The following is a 12,998-nucleotide window of genomic DNA, read 5'->3' on the forward strand; positions in this document are numbered from 1 at the left end:
TTCATCCTCATCCCCATGCCATCTGCATCCTCCTCTTCATTCCCATTTCATCCTCATGCCCACTCCATCCTGTCCTCATTTCCATTCCACTCTTGGTCCTCACCCCATTCCCATCCCAGTCTTTATCCTGATTCCCATTTCAGCTCATCCCCATCCTCACACACCCTCCTGCTGGCCCTGCCAGATTCCCTGTCTCCTCTGCAAGATCAGTTGGGAGTCTCGACTGGAGGTGTAGCAGAGCCCAGACCTGCCAATCTCAGAATCCATGGACCAGGGCAAGGGAGAACCCAGGCAGGAATCTGCTAAAACCAGGGGGGGAGGTGGGGAGAGAGCAGGGAATTTCCTGCTGGCCAGGGCGGACGGGAGCAAGCTCCGGGATAAATAGCGAGGAGAAGATTAAAGACAGATCAGCCCCACCGCAGTCCCAGCACAGCTTCATCTCTCTTCAGCTCATCCCCAAACCTTCCTGAGAGAAATGAAGGCGACGCTGGGGTGTGGATCTGGGAGCTCTGGAGAGCCTCACAGAGCCGCAAAGAAGCAGCAAAATGCCAGACCTGGATCCCGCTTCTCCCGCCTCGTTACTGGGATCAGCTAATCGGGATACTGCGGCGGGAAAGTGCTGCCCTCACAGGAGGGATGAAGGGATGGGGACAGAGGTGTTGCTGACCTGCCAGCCTCGGCCCCGGGTGGGATGAAAGGAGAGCTGCGAGGCGGGATAAAGGAGGAATGCTGCAGAGGAGCATTCGCAGCGCCCCGGCGGTGTGGAGAGAGTGCGACCCGGCCGGCCAGAGCTGGGACTGTGAGCCGGAGCCGCTGGGGTTTGGGGACACCTCAGTGCTTGTTTCCAGCCCATCATGGCAGGAGCGAGGTCTGAGGGGTCCAGTTCCGAGCTTCTCACCCCAACAGAAGGGAGGAAATAGAAGCGAAGGGGCTGAGGGCAGAGCGGTTGGTGACAGCGCAGGTCCCAGCCTTCATCCCAAAGGGAAGAGGGTGATGTGGCCAAGCAGGACGGGGATCTCCGTCCGGGCTCAGGGGAAACACCCAAATCGCTCTGCTGCTGGTCCCACACGAGCAGAGCCCCAGCCAGGACTTCAAAGGCAATTAAGTCGCTGTTTAATTCCCCTTCTCCCCCGGGGCCGCCCCTGCTGCCGCCCTCGATCCCGTGGGATGAGCAGCGGGAGCCAGGAGGGACTGGCTGCTTCCCCATCCCCCGGGAAGGCAGCTCTGGATGCTCCAGCAGTCTGGAGCGCGGGTTGCTGCCGAGCGTGGATTGCTCCTGCGGGGCTTGGAGGGAAGAGCTCAGGAATGTGCCGAGTTTATCCCTGCCGGGGCTCGGGTGTGAGAAATTAATGAGCTTCCACCCCGGGGCTCCCTGGGCAAGCGGAGAATTAATTGGGAGGGCAGCTTCGTTAACATGGAAGAGCTAATTGATCCACTAAGGAACAAGGAGGAGATTTTCAATGAGGCTGCCTTGCCTTTTCTGGGGGCTTGCTTCTCCCCCGGAATCCTTTATCATCCTCCTCATCATCCCGCTCGGGGCTGTGCTGGAGGCTCAGCCACAGTATTAGGCACCGGGGACTCCCCGCAGGGTCAGTGTCCGTGTGTCCGACACCATCCCAAGCTACGCTGAAAGACGAAGCTGAGAAAAACACCACTGCCCACAGCCCTCCCAGAGCCAAGACATCCTGAGGGGATGGATCCTGCCCCGGGAGCTGCCCCGGGAGCTGCCCCGGGAGCCCCGCGGCCAAGTGGCTTGATCCCCCCTCGCAATTCCGGGCTCGGAGCGCGGCCGCGGTGCTTTTCCACTGCTGAAGGAAATCTCTGCCGGCTGAAAAATGGCCTAAAGGAGACCCCAACTGGTTACAGCCAAGGGCGGCCGCAGCGGCAGCGCTGCCGGAGGTGGCTGGAGCACGGCGAGGCTCTGGAGCAGCCCCCAGCGCCTCACCGCTCCCGGACCATGCTCCCACTTCAAGGATCAGCATGGGCGAAGGTGACAGCCCCCAAAAATCCCCGGCAGCGGAATGGCCGCGGCGGCTGTGGCACGCCGCGGGGGCTGGCTGGGGGCTCGGAGCAGCAGAGACCCGAGCGGAGAGATGTTGGAGGTTCTTGTGGCGGTCCCAACAGGAGAAGCACGCCCGGAGCCTGTCCAGCTGTGCCTCAGCTTCCCCATCGCTCTCCAGCATCTCTGGGGCTTGGATGAGCCCCCGGGAAGCACCAACTGCTCCCTTCTCCCCCCTCCCTCCCTTTCTCCCTCTCACCCCAGCATGGCTCTGGGGACATTTCCCCTCTTGTCCCCAACTCCTCCACTCCCACCACAGCAGCCTCCAGCGGGAAGCAGCGGCTTGGGGCTGGTGCCACTGTGCCTACACAGGGAGATGTCACCCAAGACACGGGGGACACAGTGAGCTCCCTCTCCCAAGGGGCTGGGGTCCTCTCATGCAGAGAGAGAGGTCAGGCAAGGCAGGCAGTGGGGTCTGGAAAGAGACAGATCGCAGTCCTGGGCAGCATCCCTGCCAGGTAGCAGGGTGCAGGCAGATGCCACGGGCACATGGATGCCACCGGGCCGTGTCACAGTGGGAAGCCACCCCAGCACGTGAGCCCGGCTGTGATTAATCAGTGACAAAGTGCGGAACAAGGTGAAAAATGTCACCAAAGCTTGGGGGGGGGGGGGAGCGGGGAGTGGGGACGGGGACCAAAGGCTTCGCTCCCGGCTCTCCTTCACTGCCCGCCCGCGGCTCGTGTGTCCCCGGGTGCAGGGACAGGAGGTCGAGCCCTGGTGGCTCTGCCACCCCGCAGCACCCTGGGGATGACATCTGTCCTGGCCCAGGCTGCATGCAGCGACCTCCGGGGGGGTGGCAGCCTGGGGTACCAAGCATAGGGACCCCGGGATGAGAGCGGCCAAGGCATGGGGGTGCAGCCTGCGGGGACCTTGCAGTGACGACTGCCGCGGTCCAGGGTAAGGTGTGCAGGGACCGTAGGGTGACAGCTGCCCTGGGCACGGGGTGGTGTGTGTGGGGACCTTGGAGGGCTGGCAGCCTGGGGTGCCAAGTACCAGAACCTCGTGGTGAGGAATATTCAGGTATGGACTGCTGCATGCAGGCACCTCGGGGTGGTGGCAGCCTGGGGGGGTCAAGAACAGGTGGGCACTGCCTGGGCGTAAGATGCTGTGTTCGGGGACCTTGCAGTGACAGCTGCCACGGCCGAGGGTGCTGCGTGCGGGGACTTTGAGGTGCTCGGTGCTCGGTGCTCGGTGCTCGGTCCCCGGGGTGACAACCGCCTGGGCACGGGGTGCTGCGTGCGGGGGCCCCGGGTTGGCAGCAGCCTGGGCACGGCGTGCTGTGCCTGAGGACCTTGTGGCGACAACTGCCCGGGTTCGGGGTGGCACACAGACCTGCCATCTCTGTCGCTGGCACCAGCGCTACCCTTGTCCACCCCCGGAGCCCCCCGGAACAGCCCCCACACCGGTCGGGAGTTCCGGCAGCACCAGGGCAGGATGCGGCCCGGGACGCTCCCGGTGACAGTGGCGTTCGCTTTGCCGCAGCTCCCCCCTCCCCTTGGCCCCCTCCCCGAGGAAGGGGGAGGCACCACCCCCGCCCCCCACTCCCGCCCCCAGCCCCATTTTCAGGCGGGACCATTCAAAACCCGCCCGACCCAGACGCCCCCCCCACACCTCTTCCCCCCGCCCCGATTCCGCCGCCGCTTTCCCGGGGCCGCAGCCGACGATGCTCCGTTTACAGGCAGCGGCGGCGGCGCGGGGGGAGCGTGTGCGCGGCGCCGGGGGCTGAGCCAGCGGCGGGGAGCCGAGCCCCGGGACACTTGGCGGGGAGGAAGAAGAAGAGGAGGAGAAGGAGGGAGGAGGAAGAAGAGGCCGCCCTTGGCCGCGGCCCCGCCATGCCGAGCCCCACCGGGGAGCGTGGCCCGGTGGCAGAGGCACCCCAGGGGCTGTGAGCGGCCGCGGGGCTGGCGGAGGTGTGCGTGGGGGGGTGGCAGCCGTGGAGCGGCATGGCCAGCCCCGGCCCCCCCGCTGCCGCCGCTGCCGGGATTTAGCCGGTGCCTGGATGCTTTCGCCTCCCGTTGGCACTTCGGGAGGGCATGTCCCTCCGGGCCCCGCCTGCTCCTTGACTCGCCGGTGAAGGGCTCCGCCGCCAGCCCCGTCCCGCCACCGGCCCCGGAGAACAGGGAGCGCCCGCCCGCCCCGGCCCCGCTGCTCCGGTGGGTGCCGGGCGGGGGGGCGCCGGGCACCGGTAACTTGGGCTTTAGCGTTCCCTCCGGTACCGGCTAGGGACAGCCCCCCCACCCCGCTCCGTTTCTCGAGGAGATTTGGGTTAAAACTTCGGCTTTTGGGGAGCCCCGAAGATGCCTTTCCACCCGGTAACGGCGGCTTTGATGTACCGGGGGATCTACACCGTCCCCAACATCCTCTCCGATCAGCGCCCAGTGGAGATCCCCGAGGACGAGCTGGAGGGTGAGCGGGCTGGGGGGGGGGCGCGGGAGCTCCAGGGAGCATCCCATGTGGGGTGCAGGCTGAGGGCAACAGCCCCTGTGGGATGCTAAGGGGGCATCCCGTGTGGGGGCTGAGGGAGATGGGGGGGGGACATCCTGTGAGAGGTGCAAGCTGGGGGGGGGGGGAACCCCTAGTGGGGAGCTATGAGGCTTGTGGGGGGCATGGCATATGGGCTGCAGGTTAAGGGGGGGCATTTCTTACGAGGAACTTGGGGGACATCCCATGCGGGGTACTGGAGGTGCGGGGGGCAGCATCCTTTGCAGGCTCGGGGGGCACATCCCTTGTGGGGTGCTGGGGGGAATGGGGGAAGCATCCCATGTGGGGTACTGGTTTGGAGAGGGGGCTGGGGGGGGGCATTGCACGTAGGTTTGGGGGGGAGCGTTCCTTGTAAGGGGCTGGGGGCAGCCCATGTGGGGTGCTGCTGGGGCACCCCTTGGCGGGGGGGTGCTGAAGGAATCCATCCCATGTAGGCTGAGGGCCGCCGAGGGCGGGGGGGGGGTCATCATATGGGGGCGGCCACCCCATGTGGACCCCGCTGGGGCTCTGCCCATATGGGGGTGCAGGCTGAGGGAGGGTCCCATTCATTCCGTAGGGGCCGTTGGGTGCCTCGGGGCTGGGGTGCGTGGTCGTGGGCCCCCTCCCCGGGAGGCTGAAGGCGAGCAGGATGCGGATGGATGGAGAGATGGATGGGGAGGAGGAGGGGAGGGAGGAAGGAAAGCGTGGGAGAGAGCCGGGCAGCGGGAGAGGGGGGTGAGGTTTTGGAGGTGGGGGGGGTCCCGTTCCCGGTGTCGCTGCTGTGGCAAAATGACACAGCAGGGACAGGCGGTGGCGGTGCGGGTCTGGACCCCCCCGGCGCGGCCGGGCCACCCTCCCTGCTGTCATAATATGACAGCGGCTGGCGGTGCGGGGGACCCCGGCGGGGCGGGCACCGCTGGCGCTCCTCTTACCCCCACCCAGGGTCATCCCCCGCCACGGGGCACGGCGGCCCCACGCAGACCCGGTGCCGGGAGGAGCGGCGGCCGGGGCCGCGCTCACTCATGCCGTGAGCGGGGCCGGGCTCAGCTCGCTGGCCCCCAAATGGCTTTTTTCCGCCCCAAAAGTTTGCCGCCGTGGCCGGACAGGTGCCGTCAGTGCCCCCACCCCACGCCTCCCGAGCTTGCGGTGTCCCCGGGGAGCACTGTCCTGCTGGGGAGCACAGCACCCCTGGGTCCCCCTGCACTGGCACCGGCACCGCAGGGGAGACTGAGCCGTAGGGTCGGGAGGGAGTAAAGGGGGGGTCGGTGATGGACCCGGGGTGGGGGAACTGAGGCACAGGTCCCCGAGGCTAGGGGGTGAGAGGACTCCTACCCTGAAGCCCGGCCAGGAGCTGCGTGAGCAGGCAGGGGCACGGCAGGTGCCAGAGCTGTGCGTGAGTGCGAGGGGGAGTGCAGCTCTGCCCAGTGCCAGCCTCACTGCAGGGGCTGGGGGGTGATGTGTGCGCCCCTCAGCGCAGCTCCACTGCTCGTGGAGGGGTGGGGGTGTGCACACACGTTGTTGTGCACGTGTCTGTGCGTGTGCGTGGACAGCCTCGCTGCAGGCTGTCTGTCTGTCTGTCTGTCTGTGTGTCTGTGCACATATACAGCCTCGCTGCAGGCTGTCTGTCTGTCTGTCTGTGTGTCTGTGCACATATACAGCCTCGCTGCAGGCTGGCTGTCTCTCTGTCTGTGTGTCTGTGCACATATACAGCCTCGCTGCAAGCTGTCTGTCTCTCTGTCTGTCTGTGTGTCTGTGCACATATACAGCCTCGCTGCAGGCTGTCTGTCTGTCTGTCTGTCTGTGCACATATACAGCCTCGCTGCAGGCTGTCTGTCTGTGTGTCTGTGCACATACACAGCCTCACTGCAGGCTGTCTGCCTGTCTGTCTGTGTGTGCATGGATAGCCTCACTGCAGGCTGTGTGTCTGTCTGTGTGTGTGTGTGCGTGGACAGCCTCACTGCAGGCTGGCTGTGTGTGTGTGCATGTATGGCCTCACACTGCAGACTGTCTGTGTGTCTGTGTGTCTCTGTCTGTGTGTGTGTGCACATGTACATCCTCACTGCAGGCTGTGTGTCTGTGCACATGTGCAGCCTCGCTGCAGGCTGCCTGTGTGTCTGTCTGTGTGTGCATGGACAGCCTCACTGCAGGCTGTCTGTGTGTCTGTCTGTGTGTGCATGGACAGCCTCCCTGCAGGCTGTGTGTCTGTGCACATGTGCAGCCTCGCTGCAGGCTGCCTGTGTGTCTGTCTGTGTGTGCATGGACAGCCTCACTGCAGGCTGTCTGTGTGTCTGTCTGTGTGTGCATGGACAGCCTCACTGCAGGCTGTCTGTGTGTCTGTCTGTGTGTGCATGGACAGCCTCACTGCAGGCTGTGTGTCTGTCTGTGTGTGCATGGACAGCCTCACTGCAGGCTGTGTGTCTGTGCACATGTGCAGCCTCACTGCAGGCTGCCTGTGTGTCTGTCTGTGTGTGCATGGACAGCCTCACTGCAGGCTGTCTGTGTGTCTGTCTGTGTGTGCATGGACAGCCTCCCTGCAGGCTGTGTGTCTGTGCACATGTGCAGCCTCGCTGCAGCACGTGCATGCACAAGCACATCATCAGAGCAGGATGGGTTTGCATGCTCGGCCCTGCTGCAGAGACTCTGTCTGTCTGTCTGTCTGTGCACGAGTACAGCACTGCCCAGGGGGTGTGTGTGTGTGCACACACGATCCATCACTGCACTGTGGCTGCCTGTGCACACACAAGCAGAGCATCACTGCCAGGTGGGCACCAGCACAGTGGCAGTGCCAGGGGGGTGTGTCTGTGCACGCACAAGGACAGCGTCAGTGCCAGTTGTGTGTGTGCATGCACAAGCACAGCACTGCTGCAGCACGGTTCTGTGTGTGTGCCAGCACACTGCATGGTGGTGTGGTGTGCACAGCCCTGCAAGGAGGGTGTGATCCCCTGTGTGCCAGCACAACTGCATCACTGCCAGGTGCAGGGGAGGGGGCACACAGGTACAGCATAGCTGCAGCGGGCACCTGTGTGTGCATACACAAGCACACTACTGCAGGCTGGCTGTGCACACACAGCAGTGCAGCAGCAGTGCCTGTGCACACACAGCAGTGCAGCAGCAGTGTCTGTGCACGCACAGCAGCAGTGTGAGCAGTGTGATTGCACTCACACCAGTGCAGCAGCAGCAGTGTGAGTACTGCCTGTGCACACACAGCAGCAGAGCAGCAGCAGTGTGAGCAGTGCCTGTGCACACACACCAGTGCAGCAGCAGCAGTGTGAGCAGTGCCTGTGCACACACACCAGTGCAGCAGCAGCAGTGTGAGCAGTGCCTGTGCACACACACCAGTGCAGCAGCAGCAGTGTGAGCAGTGTGTCTGCTCACACAAATACATCACCACTGCAGCACAGCTGTGTCCAGCTGTGTGCACACACATCCAGAGCAGTGCCAGGTGTGTGGGTGTGTGTGCACAGCTACAGCACTGCTGCAGTGTGGCTCTCTTGTGTGGCTGAGTGTGCACACACAAGTCCACCACTGCACTGTGGCTCTGTGGGTGCCCTCCCCCAGCACACCACTGCAAGGCGTCTGTGTGCCCACTGCCAGGGCTGCTTGTGCCTGTGTGTAAGAGCACAAAGGCAGCAGCAGAGTGAGGAGTGTGAGGGTGTGTGTGTGCACAGGAACAGTGCTGCTGCAAGGTGCTTGTGTCTGTGTGCACTGACACGGTGTCACTGCAAGGGCTGTGTCTGCATGTGCACAAGTGCAGCATCACTTCAGAGCGTGTGTGTGCCTGCACACACCAGTGCGTGGCTGCAGGCTGTGCACACACCAGGGCATGGCTGCAGGCTGTGCACACACCAGGGCGTGGCTGCAGGCTGTGCACACGCCAGGGCGTGGCTGCAGGCTGTGCACACACCAGGGCACGGCTGCAGGCTGTGCACACACCAGTGCAGTGTCAGTGCTCTCACGCTCACCTGCGAGCCACCTCTGCGTGTGCAGGCTCCAGGGCGCTGTGGCAGAGCACTTAACCCTGGGCCCCTCGGGTCCAGCTCTGCATCTCAGTGCATCAAAAAGGCTCCCCAAAACCAGAGCAAAGCCCTGAGTGCAGTGGGAGGTGGGATGGAGCCAGTGGGCACCACGAGGCTCTTGGCTGGGTGAGAGCCAGCACTGTGCCCATTTCCCCAGTGCCCTCCCACGGCTCTGTCATCTCACAGGGCTCTTCCCCCACATCCATGGGGCTCATTTTGAGCCAGGAACCCCAAATCCTCCTACTTTCTTCCCCCTCTCCATCCCATCTTCCTCTACACAAGCTGAGCACCCAGGTATCCTGGTGCCCTTTTGGCTGAAGCATGGCATGGCTCCAGCGCCCACCCTGCAACACCCCTGATGAGTCCCCCACGAGGATGTGCTGGCACACCCAGCACCCTTGCTGTGCCAGCACCCAGGCTGCAGGGGTGCACCCAGGCATGGCTTCCTCCCTCTCTGGCAGGCACCCCAAGCTCAGCCATGTCCAAGAAAGGTGTTTCTGGGGCAAGATGTGGAGGTTTTGGGTTGCGGAGGTCTGGGCGCTGGTGAGGGCAGGGTAGGCACTGCGAGAGGGTGGCTACAGTTGAAGCAGAGATCTTGGGGTTCACTGGGGAGGTTGGAGCCTTCATGGGGAGGCTGTGGGGCAGGAGCTGCTGGTGACACCCTCTCTGTGTGTGTGTGTTCCCTGCCGTGGCTCACTTCTCCCTCTGGAAGCAAGATGTGTGTGGTGTGTGCCCTACTATGCCCAGAGGGATGGGTGGTTCGTTTGGGGCCACCAGCGCCGCCATGGGGGATGTGAGGGGACGCAGGGCCGTGGCTGGGGGCTGGGCTCATCCCTGTCTCCCCTCGCAGAGATCCGTGAAGCCTTCAAGGTGTTCGATCGGGATGGCAACGGCTTCATCTCCAAGCAGGAGCTGGGCACGGCCATGCGCTCCCTGGGCTACATGCCCAACGAGGTGGAGCTGGAAGTCATCATCCAGCGTCTTGACATGGACGGTAGGACCCCAGCACCCCACGGCGGGGACAGGGCTGGGACCTCCAGCACCTTCCCCTCGTTGAAACACGGCTGGTGGCTGTGGGACCCGGCGTGGGGTGCGGGATGCGGGAGGGTCCGATCCAGGCCTCATGGCCAGAGCCTCCTACTCATCCATCATCATCATCATCATCACCACCGCAGCTTTGTGGAGGATCCCGCAGCACTTGTGGGTGGGACCAGCGCCTCTCCCCGCTCCGCAGACCTGCCGGGATCCGGCTGCCGGGGCTGCACCCTGGGTGGGATCCTGCCCCAGGGCCGTGCCCTCCTCAGCCACGCTCGGGCACTGGCTGGCACTGGCACCCTGACTGACACTGGGCTCCCCGAGCTGTGCTGGAGGCGCCCAGCTGCTGCTGCGGTCCCGAGCTGGTTTGGGGATTCCCTGCCCAGCTGCGGGCTCCTGGCTGATACTGGGGGTCTCCAGCCAGTCTGGGGGTCTCTGGCTGGTGAAGCCCAAGGTCCCATCACAGCAGCTGCTGCTCCAGGCCATCACAGGTGACTCCTGGGTGGAATGGGCGGGGGGGGGGGGGCGGCTCTGGGCACTGCCTGATCTCCCCAGGCGCCACGGCCAGGGAGGCTACGTGAGGGGACAGTGGTGTCACATGCCCGGGCAGGGGGTGATGGGCACCTCCCTGTCTTGCAGGGGATGGTCAGGTGGACTTTGAGGAGTTTGTGACGCTGCTGGGGCCCAAGCTGTCCACCTCGGGCATCCCAGAGAAGTTCCACGGCACCGACTTCGACACTGTCTTCTGGAAGGTAGGCACCGCCCAGCCCCCCCGGGGGCACCCAGAGCACCAGGGAGTGGCTCGGGGTCAGCGTTAGGGTCAAGGTTGGGGGCAGGGCTGGCTTTAGCATTAGGATCAAGGCTGGGTCTGGAGTTAAGGTGAAGGTTAGGATCAGGGGTTAGGGTCAGGGTTTAAACTGGTTTAGGGCTGAGGTCAGATTTAAGTTTAGTAGCAGAGTTAGGGTTGGGGTCAGGGTGAAGGTGCCAGGCTCAGACTTTTGGGTAGGGTCAGAGCTAGAGCTGGGGTCAGGGTTAGGGTCAGAACTGGGGTGAGGGTTGGGTTTAGGACCAGGATTAGGGTGAGTGTTAGACTTGGTTTAAGAGGTAGTGTCACTTTGGGGCCATGGTTAGGATTAGGGTCAGGATTAGGTTCAGGTTAAGAATCTGTTTAAATGTTAATGTTGGGCCAGGGTCAGGTTTAGGATCAGGGTCAGGGTCAGACTGAGGGTCAAGGTTGGGCTCTAGTTTAGGGTTAGTTTAAGCATCAGAGTTAGATTTAGGGTCAGGGCTCAGGCCAGGTTTTGAGTTGGTTCCTTGGTCAGGTTTAGGACGAGGGTCAGGGTCCAGCAGGCAGAAGGCCCAAGGATGGGACAAGCACCCATGGGTGCCCCTCACAGGAGCAGCCAGCTCTGCTCTGCCATGGGGTCTGTAGGACACCTGCCCCTTCCCTGCCCAGGACGGGGTGGGGGGGATCCATCCAAGTCACAGCACCCCAGAGGGTGCCGGGGTCCCCCCCCCGCCTGGCTGTGCCCCCCTGGCCGTGGGGTCAGCCCTCGGCCACGAGCCCCTGCCGGCCGCCCGCAGTGCGACATGCAGAAGCTGACGGTGGACGAGCTGAAGCGGCTGCTGTACGACACCTTCTGCGAGCACCTCTCCATGAAGGACATCGAGAACATCATCATGACAGAGGAGGAGAGCCACATGGGCACGGCCGAGGAGTGTCCCGTCGACGTGGAGAGTGAGTGCCGGGAGAGGCCAGACTCCCCCCAGCCCCGACCCGCGGGGATGGCGCTGGGCGCCCGTGGGGCCTGGGGGGATGTTGGGGTGACCTCTTTCCTGCCCTCCCCAGCCTGCTCCAGCCAGCAGATCCGTCAGACCTGCGTGCGGAAGAGCCTCATCTGCGCCTTCGCCATCGCCTTCATCATCAGCGTGATGCTCATCGCCGCCAACCAGGTGCTGCGCAGCGGCATGAAGTAACAGAGCCACCTCCAGCTCCTGCCACCCGCGGGGCGCCGCACCCCGAGCGAGGGGCACCGGGCCAGGCAGACATCGACCTCCGCACCCGGCTCAGACACACGACCCCCGCCCCGGCAGGGGGGGCGCAAACCCGAGCAGAGGCCCCGCCGCGCCGGGCGGGGCGAGCGCGTGGGAAGTGTGGGACCGGAGCCCCCCCAGACTCACTCAGACACCCCCCACGCCGGACAGACCCACCCGTAAGTGCATGTCCCGTGCATGGAGCCCCGTGTGCTGCGCTGCCTGCCCCGCTCCGGGGGGGAGGGTCGGAGCCCTGCCCGGGCCGCGGGCTGCCGTCGGAGCGGCCGACGCTAGCGCCTGCAGCTCGGTACTAACGACACGAACCAAATCACCCCTGAGCAATACTCGCGCCCGAGGCGGCTCCTGCAGCTGGGAGCGTTTGCATGGACTTGGCTGCCAAGGGCTGGATTTCACACCCCTCCCCCCCCCGCCTGTGCCCCCCGGCCTTACGCCGTGCCTCAGTTTCCTCCCCTTCCAGATGGTTCCCATCTGCTTGATGCACTTTGAGCCCAGCCGCCCCACCCCGCCCCGCCCCAGGAAGAGCCGGAGCGACCCCAGGGCTGGAGAGCCCACCCCGGCCAGGGCCACCCGCCTGCACCCCTGCTCCCCCCCCAGCCTGTATGTAGCACCCACCTGGGCACCGGACTGGTTTGGATTTGGGGCTGTTGCTCGTTCTCTGCAGTTGGTTTGGGGTTGGTTTTGTCTTCCTTTTTTTTGGTCTTTTTATTTTGGGTTTTTTTTTTCTTTCTTCCCTTTCTTCCTGGTTGGTTCTTTCCAATCTGAAATAAACCTGGGATTTCTGAAGTGCTCTGGGCTGCTGGGGGTGCTGGAAATGCTGGAGGGGGGGGGCAGTGATGGAGGAGTGATGGATGCCAGGCAGGTGCAGAGCCATGGGAGCACCCATGGGCGCTGCTGAGCTGCTGTCAGTGGGTGTGTGCCATCTGAGCAGGAGAAACTTGTTTGGTGCGAGGGTGCAGGCTGCCCAGAGAGGCTGTGGAGTCTCCTCTGGGGAGCTTCCAGTCCCCCTGGGCATTGTGGTGCTGGGCAGGCTGCTGTGGGTGCCCTGCTTTGGCAGGGAGATTGGACTGGATGGTCCCTTCCAGCCCTCACCGTGCTGGGATTCTGGGACTCGGCTGCTGAGGCCTCCTGCCGAGGGATGTGGGCAGTGGCTTATGGGGTCATGGCTCCACCACCTGAGGGGCTGGAACGTCCCCGGATTTGGGGCTGGAGGGGACACAGCACCTCAGTGACTTCCACCTGCGTGATCCCCCTCCCACTCCAGATCGCAGTGTGGCTCCTGCTGAGGATCTCACCGTGGATTGTGCCGTTTCCTGGGGGTCAGTGGGGAGCATCAAGAGGTTTTGTGGTGTCCCCTCCCGTTCCCATCTGATGTG

The 12,998-nt window shown here is 64.0% G+C and overlaps 2 protein-coding genes across 2 annotated transcripts; both read left to right on the plus strand.

Moving 5' to 3' along the window:
- The first annotated feature begins 1,693 nt into the window (after positions 1 to 1,693).
- LOC135188830 (basic proline-rich protein-like) lies at positions 1,694 to 4,282 on the plus strand. The gene is made up of 2 exons (XM_064168533.1): positions 1,694 to 2,102; positions 3,390 to 4,282. The coding sequence occupies exons 1-2, from the start codon at positions 1,694 to 1,696 to the stop codon at positions 4,280 to 4,282; spliced, it is 1,302 nt and encodes a 433-aa protein (XP_064024603.1).
- Positions 3,674 to 12,408, plus strand: CABP7 (calcium binding protein 7). The gene is made up of 5 exons (XM_064168569.1): positions 3,674 to 4,465; positions 9,386 to 9,529; positions 10,210 to 10,322; positions 11,155 to 11,308; positions 11,420 to 12,408. Exons 1-5 carry the CDS (start codon positions 4,357 to 4,359, stop codon positions 11,545 to 11,547), a joined length of 648 nt encoding a protein of 215 aa, XP_064024639.1. The 5' UTR covers positions 3,674 to 4,356; the 3' UTR covers positions 11,548 to 12,408.
- Positions 12,409 to 12,998: the final 590 nt, after the last annotated feature.

This window comes from Pogoniulus pusillus, chromosome 30 (genome assembly GCF_015220805.1).
Source record: "Pogoniulus pusillus isolate bPogPus1 chromosome 30, bPogPus1.pri, whole genome shotgun sequence".
Classification (NCBI taxonomy): Eukaryota; Metazoa; Chordata; class Aves; order Piciformes; family Lybiidae; genus Pogoniulus; species Pogoniulus pusillus.